Source organism: Mus caroli, unplaced genomic scaffold (genome assembly GCF_978045245.1).
Source record: "Mus caroli unplaced genomic scaffold, Mus_caroli_1 scaffold_15, whole genome shotgun sequence".
Lineage (NCBI taxonomy): Eukaryota > Metazoa > Chordata > Mammalia > Rodentia > Muridae > Mus > Mus caroli.
The window spans coordinates 100,141,772-100,155,898 of record NW_028227270.1 but is presented as its reverse complement, the minus strand read 5'-3'; the positions used below and the strand labels follow the sequence as shown (position 1 = coordinate 100,155,898).

At 38.9% G+C, this 14,127-nt stretch overlaps 1 protein-coding gene across 1 annotated transcript in view; it reads left to right on the top strand.

Annotated features, from left to right (window-relative positions):
* Aoah (acyloxyacyl hydrolase) overlaps positions 1-14,127 on the top strand; it is a 217,269-nt gene that overhangs the window by 55,129 nt on the left and 148,013 nt on the right. The window contains exon 3 of the mRNA XM_021180609.3: positions 4,891-4,957. Coding sequence (XP_021036268.1) covers positions 4,891-4,957 — 67 coding nt within the window. The remainder of the gene's footprint in view (positions 1-4,890; positions 4,958-14,127) is intronic.

Genomic DNA, 14,127 nt, shown 5'->3' with positions numbered 1-14,127 from the left:
ATATTAACCCTGCCAATCCATGAGTATGGTCCAGTGGGATAAACTTTCTATATACTAGTATGAGGAGGATGTATTAGTTACTATTCTCTTGCTGTATATAAAAAGTACCACAAACAAAGCAATGCATAGGTAGACTGGTTTACTTGGACTTAAGTTTGTTAGGGCTAAGAGTCTAACACCATATGACAAGAAAGTGTGGCAGAAAGCAGGCAGACATGGTGCTGGAGCTGGAAGTTCAGAGTTCACATCTTAAGCCACAAGGAGAAAGCAACAAGAGGGAACTGATGCATGGCTTTTAAAACTCCAAAGCCCACCCCCAATGGTGTACTCTTTTCAGCAAAGCCATTGTCTTAGTTAGGGTTTTATTGCTGTGAAACACTATAACTATGGCAATTCTTATAGAGGCATCTAATTGGGGCTTGCTTACAGTTTTAGGTGTTTAGTCCCTTATCATCATGGCAGTATTCAGGTAGACACAGTGCTAGAGAAGAAGCTGAGTGCTCTGCATCCAGATCTACATCTGGGTCATCGAGCAGCAGGAAGTGAATTGGCTTGAGCTTCCGGGACTTCAAAGCCTGACTCCACAGTGACAAACTTCCTCCAACAAAGCCCCCACCTATTCCAACAAGTCCATATTTCCTAATACTGCCATTCTCTATGGACCAAACATTCAAACACATGATTCTGTGGGTACCATTCCTGTTCAAACCACCACAGCCATACTTCCTAATCTACCCAAGTAATGCCACTAACTGGGGACTAAATATCATTCAAATCACCACAGTGAGTAATTTCATCTATTTGTCTGCTTATAGCTGTCAATTTTTTCAAATTTCCTCATTGAAATTGCCTTGGCACACTTAAGCCTTAACTATAGACTCAAAATTTCTAACCCCTTGATTCTATTTCATTGGCCCACATGTCTCCTACTTTAATACCACACTATCTTAGTTAGCAACTATAGTTTTGTAGCTTGCTAATTGTGAAGTATGACTCTTCTAACTGATTTTCTTTTTCAAAATTACAAGAAAAATCTATTCTAAGTCTCATATAGTTAGGATCAGTTGGACCGTTTCTGCAGAGAAGTTACAATTGTTTTGGAGATGACATTGAACCAGTAGGTCAGATTAAAGAATATTGCCATCCTAATACCATTGACCATTGGTTCACTGATCCATCAACATAGTATGTGTTTCTGCTTATTTGGGTCATCTTTAACTTCTTTTAGTAGAATAATTTCAAACAATATATTTGCATGTTTTCAAGAAAGTGTCTCATACAGTAGCCCATGTAGACTGGAAATCACTATGTAGCATAGAATTACCTCAAAATTATGGCATTTCTCCTGTCTCAGGCTTCCAAATTCTGGAATTACTGGTCTGCATTCCATACCAAACTGTTTGTTTTTTCTTTGTCAAATTATTTGTTTATTTTGTCAAATTTATTTCTAAGTATTTAATTCTTTTTGATGCTATTATAAACAAAATAGTTTTCTTAATTTCATTCTTATTTGCTCATTTCTACTTCACAGAAAAACAATTAGTTTTGCATTATTGGTTTTTTATTGCTCAATGTCATTAAATTCACTTATTAGTTCTCATCGTTTATTAATGGGTTCCTTAGGGTTTGCTACCTACGTGATGACATCATTTGTGTAATATCTTGTTTTGTTCTTTCTAATCTGAGTGCCTTGCATTTCTTTTGGTTAACTAGTTATTGTGGCTAGTATTCCCACAGTAATGCTTATGGGGAAAGGGTTCTGGCTTTTGTGATTTAATATCATGTCAGTCATTTTGTGAATAGCCTTTATCAAATTGAAGGCTTTCCCTTTCATTATTAGTTGGGTTTTGATGTGGTTCTTTTGCAGAGAGTGAAAGTTATCAAGCATATGTATAGTGTTCTGTCAAATATCTCCATCATCTATGGATGACAATGTGAGCTCTGACCTTTATTGATGTAGTATCATATGCTAGCTGATTTCAAATGTTACACCTTATAATTTGGGGACAAATCTTACTTGGTCAATGGACAACTTTTTTCTATATTGTTGTATTGGATTTATATCATTTTTTAAAAAAATCTTTGGAGTTATATTTATAGGAGATTTGGGGATATATTCTTGAAGGAATATATTTTGGTACTAGTCTCACAGGAGTTAAGAAATATTCTGTACTTTTTCATTTCTAGAAGAGATGTGGTGAGTTAGTAAACTTTACTAGTAGAGCTTTCTCACCACGTTAGAGTTTTCTTTGGATAAGCTTTAGGTCACTGTTTCAGTGGCTTTCTGTGATATATGTCTACTGATTTTTAAGACCAATTTGGCATTTTGTATTATTTCTGAAGATATCTCCTTACTCCATCTACTAAGGTATGTTCTCAGTTGAGGGTTCCTCTATTTGGATGAGGTTTCTAAGAAATCCCTTTGGCCAACAACTCAACAAAATGTAACCCAGTCCTGGCACTGGAAATTTTATTTGGTGGCATAAACTATCTAGTTGGGGCATTGTCTCCCCATTATATGGTGACTTCATTTACTTTTATTTTCACAATATGTATATATTTTAGGAGGCTTCTACCATGTAGGTTTCCATGCCACTTTCCAAAAGAACTGCTTTAGTGTTAGTCCCTCCCTCCATTTCCTTCTTTATCATGCCATCCCATCCTCTTGCCATTTAATCCTCCTATGTAGTTTCTCCTTTGCCTACTTATGATACTATACTCTATTACTCCATCCTTGGAAGACTTTCTCCTCCTTCCTGGTCCCCTACTACTTACCTAACCTCTGTGGTTATTGAAAGTGAAATACGTATACCTAAAGTTTAAAAGCTGACATCCACATACAGAATAAAACATGCACTATTTGGGTTTTCTTGGGGGGCTGTAGGTTACATCACTCAAGAAAATTATTTCTAGCTCCATGCACTTATATAAAAATTTCATAATTTCATTTTTCTTTGTAAGTGAATAATATACCATTGTGTAAATGTACCACATTTTCATTATGCATCATCAGTTGATGGATGTCTAGTCTGTTTCAAGTTTCTGGCTCTTATGCATAGAGCAGCAGTGAACATGAATAAGCAAGTATCTCTGTAGCAAGATACCAAGTCTTTTGGGTATACTGGCTAAGAGCATTATAGCTGGATCTTGTGGAACATCAATTTTTAGCTTTTTTAATAACCTCCACACTGATTTCCATAATGGATACACCCATTCACACTCCCACCAGCAATGAATAACAATTGCCCTTTCCCTACATCCTCACCATCATGTGCTGTTATTTATTTTGTTGATCTTGGCCATTCTGACTGGGATAAGATGCAATATCAAGTAGTTTTAATATATATTTTCTTGATGGCTACGGATGTTGAACATTTTGTGTTTCTCTGCCATTTGCGTTTCTTTCTTTCTTTTTTTTTTTTTTTTTTTTTTTTTTTTTTTTTTTTTTTGAGTATTCTGTTTAGGTCTATATACCATTTTAGAATTGGGTTGTTTTCTAGATGTTCAGGGTTTCAGTTCTTTGTATTTTCTAGATACTAATCCTCTACCAGATGAGTAATTAATAAAGATGTTTCCCATTCTGTAGGCTATTTTACTCTAATGATGGTGTCATTTGCTGTACAGAGCTTTGTAGCTTCATGAGTCCCCACTCATTGTTGTACTTAACACCTGTGTTATCCTTGTCCTGTTCAGAAAGTCCTTTCCTGTGACAATGAGTCCAAGTCTATTCCCTACTCTCTCTTCTATCAGGTTCATATCTGGTCTTATGTTGAGGTCCATGGTCCATGAGTTTTATTTTGATATAAAGTGATGGATATTTATCTATTTGCACTTTTATGTGTGGGAACATTTTTTTTAGCAGTATTTGTTAAGAATGCCATCTTTTCTCCAATGTGATTTTCTTCAACTCGTGAAAACTCAGGTATCTGTGCCGTGTAGAATTACATCTTGGTCCTCAATTCAATTCCATTGATCAATGTGTCTGTTTTTTATGCCAATACTATGCTGCTTTTATAACTACACCTCTGTATTATAACTTGTAATTCTGTTATTCAGGATTCTTTTAACTATCCTTTGTCCTTTTGTTTTCACATGAAGTTGAAGGGTTTTTGCTTTTTAATTTTTGTGAAGCATTGTGTTGGAATTTTTGGTGGGGATTGTACTGAATCTGTAGATTTTTTTGGTAATATGGCCATGTTCACAATATTAATCCTACCTATCCCAAGCAAGGGAGATCTCTCCATCTTTTGGTGTATTCTATCATTTCTTTCTTTAGTGTATTTTTTTATAAGTTTGGCATTCATCTACTTGCATGGCTAGCATTACCATATCTCATTTTTGAGGCTATTGGAAAGGCCTCAAATCAAGATAGTTCCCCTGATTCTTTCTCAATATGCTTGTCATTCAACAAAGGAGATCTTAGCCAACATTTTATATTCCTTGCTACAATAAAATGAAATATATAATTTTATAAGAAACTAATCATTTTCAAATATCTGCAGAAAAATAGTATTCACAAATATTCACACAATTATCTTATGGAAAGGGTTATTTTGTTATGGGTCTGAGTATCTTGCCTACATGCATGTCTGTGTACCACTTGTGTGCCTGGTGCTGGAGGAGTCCAGAAGTGGGTATCTCATCCCCTAAATCTAGAGCAACAGATTGGTGTGAGTCACAATGTGGATCTTCTGCAGCCATTGCTCCGATCCCCGGAAGTGATGCTTTAATAGCCACGGTAACTTTAAAATTACTGAAAGCTAATACTTAAAGCCAATACTCAGTCATCATTAATCATTTAGTCTTAGTTCTTCATAGAGATAAACACTGACTCGTGTCCTAAACTATGATAACACAAAGCATTCTATTTACCATTCTTATTTTTCTTAGAAAAGCTGTTCTTGAAGACCTCCTGCTATTTCTTGGTTCAGACATTTGGCTCAGACATCATAAAACTGTGAGTATGGTGTATAGTCATATATGAGCATAAACAAAGAGTGTGGAAATCTGGCTCCGTTTCTTCCCAAGCACTTTACACACAAGATTTACAGATAGCGCCACCAACAATAACCCCGTGGTATCCACTGATAAAGTGGTGGACTGACTGTCTCTGAGCTCCCAATACATACTCTGCTCTCTTCCAGTAGCTTTCAGCCCTTTGTCCTCCAGGGTTCCTATCCTCAGTGCCTCTGCACCATCCTTGTCTGTTTCCTTGTTTTCCTTTTCATTCTTTTCCTTCTGTTTTGATCACTTTTTGCAGCACTGGATAGGAGAAGTCATGTTCATGTTCATGACAGTCTCTCAACAATAAGCCATGTTACCCAACTTGAGGTCACAGTGCAGTCACTGGCCTAGGCCATCCATCACTAATCCTACTAAAATGGCCAAGTTAATAGTAAAAACGTAGAGAGGGAGGTTTGTTCAATGTGACCACACTGGGAAGAGGAAAAAGTAATTGCAGCAATGCTCTCCAGCTAATCTTCTGTTCTGAAGTGAGACTAAAGTTTAAATAGAGGCCCAGAGATATGAAAATCTAAGCCATTGACCCATCATTATCTGGGCTTCAGTTTCATTCTGCAAAGTATTCTAACAAGGGGTGAAAACTGAAATCTCTTTTTATAGGAAACAAGGTTCTCTTCTGGCTACATCCAGGCTTCCAGGGTTTTCCTTTTTCCAGCATGGGATTCCTAGTGAAATTTTCATTATTGGGATCCATTTTTTTTAAAATAGTCTGATATGATAGTAAGATTGAGGGACACAAGTGTCTCTTCAGAATAACTTCATTTCTGCCATGCTATATCTATGTATGGTTTTCTTATCTTGGTGACTTTATTTACCCAGTGTGAAGTGAATTATATAATATGCACACAAACCCATGCCACAAACAAACTCTAGGACTGTGACAGTCAACTGAGTCTAACTTTATAAAATCTTTTATCTTGCCTACTCCCAAGAATATCATCTTAGGTTCTGTGTTCATCCTTCTATCAATGTACTTTTAATACACACACGCACACACACATATTTACACGGCAGCAAGATGGCTTAGCAGATAAAGCAAGTTACCACATAAACCTGACCACCTGAGTTCCTGAGACTCAGATAAAGATTGAAGAAGAGAACTGATTCCACAAAGTCGTCTTCTGACCTCCGTACCTGTGCCATGGCACACATCTTCCTCATAATGTACACATAACAATAATAATAATATAATCATATGTATACTATATTACATAATATGTATTATGTATAATATTTTAAAGTATATATTTTTAGTTTTTACATGGTTTCACATTTTATATATGTCATTTGAATGTCTGAGATCACCAATATAGCTGTCATCACTATAGCACATTCATTCTGTGTGATACTGAATTGTGTCTCTAGGGTGCTATTTATGCACTCACTCACTAATGGCCATGCAGGTTGTTTTCTGGATCCCTCCTTGCATATATGAGTATTTCTATAATGAATGTGTCATTAGCTTGAGAGTTGGGTATATAATGGTGAAGCTCAAAAGACAGTGTCACCCCCTACAATAGCATAGCCTAGAGCCAGAGAAGTTTAAAAACAGAAACTTAAAATCAAACAGTTCTGAGAGATAATCAGTGCTCCTTGTGTGCACCTGTCTCTATTAATACTGAACTCATCTGTTATTAGAAATGGCTTATTCTAGATTCTGGCTGTGAATGCAGCAGGAGCCCTATTCTTTATCCTGTACCCCAATTATTGTCATGACCTACGAATTAAAGTCAGGCCAGTTGTCCTTATATTTCAAAATCTACCAATTTACAAGGCGGGGGGAAATGTGTTTTTAATGGAAACGTAACTATGACATCCCCTTACATAGTATTCTTCAAGATCTGCACTTTCTTCTTATGATTTTGGCTTCCTATACTAGAGTCTTCATGAACTGGTCCTAATAGCCTATTCAAACTCATCCCTTGCTACTTCCCAGTATACCACATTCTACAGTGTTTTGCTCACACTACAGGCCGGTTCTGCCTAAAGACTTTTACCGTTGTTTCCTGTGTCTTCTACATCTAAAACCCAGACACATCACTCTACATTTTTGGTTCTTGGTTACCTCTTCTGGAAGCTTCCCTGATCCTCTCCAAGCTAATATGGACATTCTACTCTAACCACATACAAGAAAATTAGCGCGCGCACACACACACACACACACACACACACCAACAGCATGCTGTGTGAACCTCCAGAACAGCAATTAGGACTTGTGTTTATAATTCAATTATCACTCTAGTTTGAAACGTCTAGTTTCGTTGTAAAGTTAGTTATGTCAGATGATGGTTTGCTGAGCCACACAGGTGAAAGGATGTCTTGCTAAAGCAAACATGTGAAAAACTATTTTCCTGAAGCAGGTGCAAGTGAAAGGATGGTTAGATATAGCAAGCATGTGAAAGGACCCAGGATGAAGGACTATAAATATGACCCCATAGACAGTGGGAGATGAGCACTGAGCTTTGGTTTTGTTTGCTCCGCCTTGCTATTCTTTGTTAAAGACAAAGAATATTGGCTCGCCTTACATTGAACTCAATTTGTGATAACTCACCCAAGAACTGTTCATGAGATTGCTGCAGCGGCTTGCCACACTGTGGCCTCACCTCAGTCCAGTTAGCAAGCCTGGCAGTTTCTTCAGGATTGAACTACAGCTATCTGGTGTTTGTTTGCTGAAAGGACTGGACTTTAGTGCCTGGTGTCTGCCTGCCTAGAGGACTGTTCTGTAGCTGCTAAGTCGTATTCAGTGTTTGCTACAGGACTGAACTGCGGCCAAAGAAGTTCAAGCTCACCACACAAAACTATTGCTGAACAGGTTCACTTCCCCCAGATCCTAATAACTTTTCTCTTCCACTACCTCTGCTGGGTGGTGGGCTAGAGGAAAGGTTGAACCCTTATTAAAAGTAGGTTCTAAAAAATGTATGCCTACATTACAGAGTTCTGAGTCCCTGACTAGCTGACAGCTCTCAATGACTATGACTACATTTTATTAATTCTGTGTATATTTCCAGGTATTTAGCAAAAATTCTGACTATATAAATGTCAAGAGAAGAAGGATGGAATTAGGGTGGAGGAAAGGAAGGAAGCAGAGAAGGATGAAGGCTAAGACTGCTTTGGAGAAATACACATGCAGTGAATGGGTCTGTCCACCACTTGTTTGTCCATAAATGCCTAGCACACTACCTGTGCCAGCTATGGCTTTCACCAGCACCCAGTCAGCACTAGCACCTGGTCATCTCCAGTGCCCTATCAGTGCCAGCATCCTATCAACAGCAGCATCCTATCATTCAGTGCCAGCACCCTGTCGGATCTTGAACCTTGTTTTAAATAGTCAGAAACTGCTTTGAGTTGATTTTGATTCGGGTCCTGAAAATGACAGCCTCATGATTTAATTTTACCTGAATAGCTGCCTTCCAATATTAAATACATTTCCTGACCTGGAGGGCATTCTTCCTATTATCCCATACAAGTCAGTTCTCAATAATTCATGGACTAATTATGTAGCAATTACATTTCTATCCATAGCCATAGCCATGGGATTCTGTAAAGAGGGAACCTAAGAAACAAGACATTCCCTTTAAAACTTGCCATTCAGTGTCTTGACCTGTTCAAACAAAACACCTGACAGTGGAAATTTTAAAAAACAACAGAAATTTACCACTCATGGATCTAGAGACTTGAGCTACATAATCAAGGTGTCATTAGATTAGATGCCTGGGAGGGTCCACTCTTTGCTCCATAGATACTGCCTTTTTTCTTTCTTTGTCATAAGACAAATTAGGCAAACAAGTTCCTTGAGCCTTGGTTATAAATGGGCACCTATTCTATTCCTAAGCAGAGTCTCTCCCTACACTCTCAATATAATTCATGAAGGTTAGGTCTTAACAAGTAAGTTTTGGGAAGTGAATATTAAGGCCATGACGTGCAGGAAGAGACTATTTTTATCTGCCTTATAAGTAGAATTCCCATTTAAAGCAGTATCCAGGTGCATGGTCTCCTGTCTGCTCCTGACCTCCTCTGTTCTCAATGGCACTTCAGAAAATCCAGCTGTTGCCTCTCTTAGTCTCATCTTGCTTCCAGGTACTCACTGTTGCTTCCCTATAAGTCACAGACCCTGCTTTTCAGGTGCAGTAGCCTTCAGAGATCAGGAAAGGACATTTTCATAAGAAAACTAAAGAGCAGAAATTATACTAATTATAGCATGGCTTAAACATAATAGCTTTTATTGACATAAAAAGTAGAAAACATTGTAACTCCATTCTTCACAAAATAATTACAGAGTTGATTAAACTCAAACTGGGTATACTGCCTCACACCTGTAGTCCCAGCTCCTACAGAGCAAGGTAGACTCCCTCTGTGAAATCAAGGCCAGCCTGTTCAACAAGTTCCAGGTCACCCAGAGTTACATAGTGAGAAAAGAAAAAACCCACAATATTCCCCCAGAAAAGGTAAGTTCATGATTAAGAAGGTGATTTTTTTCTCTGGGCAGGGCTTACCAACATCAATAAGGATGTGCTGAGCCCTGAGATTTCCTCAAGTATGGGAAATCCAATTGTGCAATTCGTGAAAGTGGAGGACCATTTTTACCTCATCCCTATTAAAAAGAAAATCAAAGGTTCACAATAAAGATCCATAAGAGAGTGAAGAAAGACACCCAAGTGCCTGCTGCAGGCACTGCTATGATGGATGAATGTGTGCTGGAGAGATGGGAAAGACTGTGTACATGGTGAAAAGAAGGAAAAGAAAGCAAAGCCGAGGGTTTGTACACAGTGGAGAAAGGTGGAGACTTGATAAGAGCATGATGAGATCCTGGCCCAGGACTGGTGCCACCAGCCATGTCTGAGGCCATGGTCCTGCTGTAACTGGAGTCCGTGTTGTAGCCCAAGTTACCACCAGAGCCCAAGGGGGATATTCATATTTGGGATGCCATTGGAGACTATATGGATATTTGAGGGCCATACTGCCTGGGGGAGGGGGGAGGGCTAATGCTGATCTGAGTGGCCTGCACTGCCACCTGAGGCCACAGGAACATCCAAGCCCATGCTGCTGGTGGTGGCCATGTCTGGGTCTATGGTCCTATGGCAGCTGGGGTCTGTGTTGATGTCCCAAGCCCAGGTTACCAAGCAAGGCCATGAGATGACCCTGGTCTGGACTGCTACCATAGGCACTGTGCTGAGCTGTCCCCGTCCCTTGCCTGGGCAGGAGAGTAGTTCTAATCCTCACAGCTGAGAAACTAAGAAGCTAGCCCCAAGGGCGTAAGTGAGGGAGAGCTGGGCCCATCTCTGGTCTGCTGGCAGTCTGCTGGTCTTGGGCAAAGGAGAGACGCCCTTTCCTTCTTGCCCTTCACTGTCTGAGGCAGGGAAGAGAGCTGGCCTTGAAGTCATGAGAGTGGAAGAGTTGGCCTTGCCCTTCATCAGCCTCAGCCCTTGAGAGAACAGGTCTTGCACCTCACTGTGGCAGCACAGTAGAGCTGGCCCTGGTGGTGGAGGAGTGAGGGACCTGGCCCGAAAGGTGTGAACTCAGGAGAACTGGCCCTGCACTGTCACCTAGACAGCACAGTAGAGCTGATCCTGGTGGCAAAGACACAGGCGAGCCTGTCCTGAGTACTTGAGAGCAGGAGAGTTGCTCCTGCCCCTTGTCAGCTGTGGCATTGGGTGAGCTAGCCAAAACAGTGCTGGAGAACTCATCCTGGTAGTATGGGAGCAGGAGAGTTGGCAGGCTGACCAATTCAGCTATCTCCCAGACCTATATCCAGGGCTCTGAGTTGGCACATCCCAACATCCATCCCATCTATCGTCTGCAGGAGTACTTGAGAGTGCTGGTCCCACAGATCCAGAGCAGCAGGATCTCCATGACACTGGGCAACAACAGACTATCTGAAAGGAGTCCCCATGAAGATCCAGTATAGATAGTGTAGCAGAAGCCAGAGGCCTCGAAACACATCAATGGCTCATTGCAATGAACATATGCAAGTAAAGATGTGTGGACAAGTTGGTATACTGTGTGATACCCGTTGACACATGGCAGCTTCCATGACAGGACTTTTTTTTAAATTATCATTCTACTTTTCTTTTCTTTTGAGGAAGGGAGTTTGCAAGAATGAAGGGCAGATAGAAAAGAAAGGAGAGGTGAGTGGGATTGGATGCAGGATATACATTTCACCAAGAATCAATAAAAAGTTGAGAAAGAGAGAGGAGAGAGAGAGACAGAGACAGAGACAGAGACAGAGACAGAGACAGAGAGAGAGAAACTGATCTTCAAAATGAGGCAGGCTTTCTCCCCCTCCTGTTGCCCTGTACTAGCTCAATTAAAGGGCTCTTTTCAGGAACTCCTGCTCCCAGACATCATACTTCACCTCTGCTCCTTACATTCTTTCTGCCTTCTCTTCTGCGTAGCTCCCTGAGCCTTGAAGAGAGGGGTTTGATAAATATATTCCATTTAGGCTCGAGTGCTCCAGGGTCTCTCACTGTCTTTACATCGTCTGCTCATGGGTCTCTGTGTTCATTTCCATCTACTGCAAGAAGCTTCTCTTATTAGGATTGAGTGATGCATTGAACCAGTAATAGCAAATGTTTAACAATAATCTTTAACATAAATGGCCATAACATGAATGAAACGTGTAGGCTGATTGGATACAATTAATGTTTTCATCCACGAAACTCACAAAATGAAATAGGACATCCAAAAATTTAAGAGTTAAATGTTGGAAAACTACCTACCAAGCAAATAGGAGTGGAATCTAAGCTGGTCTGATTCTCAAGTCTGATAAACTGGACTGCAAACTAAAATTAGTCAAGAGAGATAAAGATGGCCACTGCATATTAGTAAAAGGCACAATTCATCAAGATGATATAATTATTATAAATATGTATGTACCGACTCATGGGTGTCCAATTTTTAAAAAATTGAACACTAAAAGTCATAAACTGCTATGTGTCCTAATACAATAATAAATGAACACTTCAAAAGCCTCACTCTCACATTTAGATATGTCTTCAAAATTAAAAATCAGAAATGAAATTTTATAAGTAAAGCACACTACATATCAACAACATTTATTATATATGTATATATATATGTGTGTGTGTGTATATATATATATATGTATATATATATATATATATATATTCCATGCCACAAGTAGGAAATAAACACTTTTCTCAGGAATATGAAGAAGATGCTCCAAAATTGCTCACAATAGAATCCACAAAGCAAGCTTTATGCTATACATAATAATTGGAATATTTCCCTGCATCTTACAAAACTACGGTGGAATAAAACTAGAACTGTTAGCAGTGCCAATCTCAGACAACACATAAATACCTGCAGACTGAACAATACAGTTTTAAATAACCAATATGCCATGGAGGAAAATAAAGGACGAATGTATTTTAATTCCTAAATTAAGTGGAAATGAGAGTGTAGCCTACCAGAACCTCTAGGATATAGACAAGGTAGCTTAAAAAGAAAGTTTGTGCCTTTAAATGTTTATATTTCTTAAATATCAGAGAGTTCTAAAAAAAATCTAATGTTATACATCAAGGGTCTAGAAAACTTAGAAACCAAATCCAAGTGCAGCATACAGAAAAACTAAACATCATCGCGGGAGAAATTAGTGAGAGAGAGAGAAACTGAGATAACAAATAGCATTATGCAGAGTTGGTTCTTTGAAAATATTAACAAGGTTGACCAGTCTGTAGACAAACCAAAGGTAAAAGAAGGAATGGCCAAATTGACACAACGAAAGACAAACAGGAAACTGTCACAACAGATCTCAAAGGAGTCCAGAAGATCACAGGAGAATACTTTGAAATCTTACATTCCTAGACAATGGAAAGTCTACAAGCTATGGTTAAATTTCTAAATGCATATTACCTACCAACATTTAATGCCTGTAGACACAGTTTAGTAGATACATAACAAGAATGAGGCAGCTATTAAAAGTCTCCCCTAAAAGAAAATCCCAGAACTAGACAGATTCATGTTGAATTCTACCAAACGTTTAAGGAAGATCTGAAGAAAACCCTTTCTTAAATATCATCTGTTCCACAACGGAGTTGACTAGAGTTAACCTTCAAGTCCTGTTACCTACCAGTAGCAATTCTGATCTCCCACTTAGATCAGTCTCTATGCAATGTTTGCTAATTTCCTCAACAAATGCCTCATGCACCATATTGGTCTTTCCATGTCCTGGAGACTCCATTTCGAGTTAGGCTTCACCTCTACTACTTCATGTGCAGTCTATTCATGAGTCAACACTCCTAATCTGACTCTGCTATTCATTGTCAGACCTTGGTGTCCTTCTAAGGTATTGGCAAACTTTTATGACTCTGTAGCTCTTATGTTGTGCATGTGAACAATGCCAAGTTCTGCCAGTTTAAAATTTATTCCTGGCTCCTTGTACCACAGATGTAGCAGCATCTAAGTAGAAGGCTGAACCTAGAAAAAGTATTTCCCTAGTCTGCCCGTGTTTTCAGGATACTAACGTGAAGTCTCTAAGTTTCATATGTCTTCTTTTAAGAGGAATTTGCATTGTTACACCATGGAGCTTTTAATAGGTGCAACTCTTACCTTTCCCGATGCCACTATGAAACTCATAGTGTATCTTCAATAGTGTTATTCTAACAATTCAAGATGCTTTGTCAACAACCACCTTGTCTTCAGCCATAAACTTTCTCATATTCCTTTATTCACCACCAGAATATGTTCCATTCTGCTTTGAACTCTAAGCCTCCCTAAGTGAAGAAAGTAATCATCACGCCACAGCCTGAATGAAATAATGAAATTTCTTCCACAAACCAATGTTTTTTATTACTTTTGAATTCAACCTTACTCAGATTTGTTAAGGGATATACAAAATCCAGCCAGATTATTTTCTAGAATATATTATAAATTACATTTCATCTAATTTCAGGTAGTACTTTTTCCTCTTTGGAGCCTTATAAATAGAGTCCTTTCTGACTTAAGCATTCTTGTCATTTGAACTCTCATAAGAATTAGCCGGTATGCTCTGTTTACTCCAGCCTACAGCTCTAACCTCTTCTAAATTTCTACTATAAACAAGTTCAGAAGGCCTATGAGCTACATAGTTGGGAAGTCACAGTAATA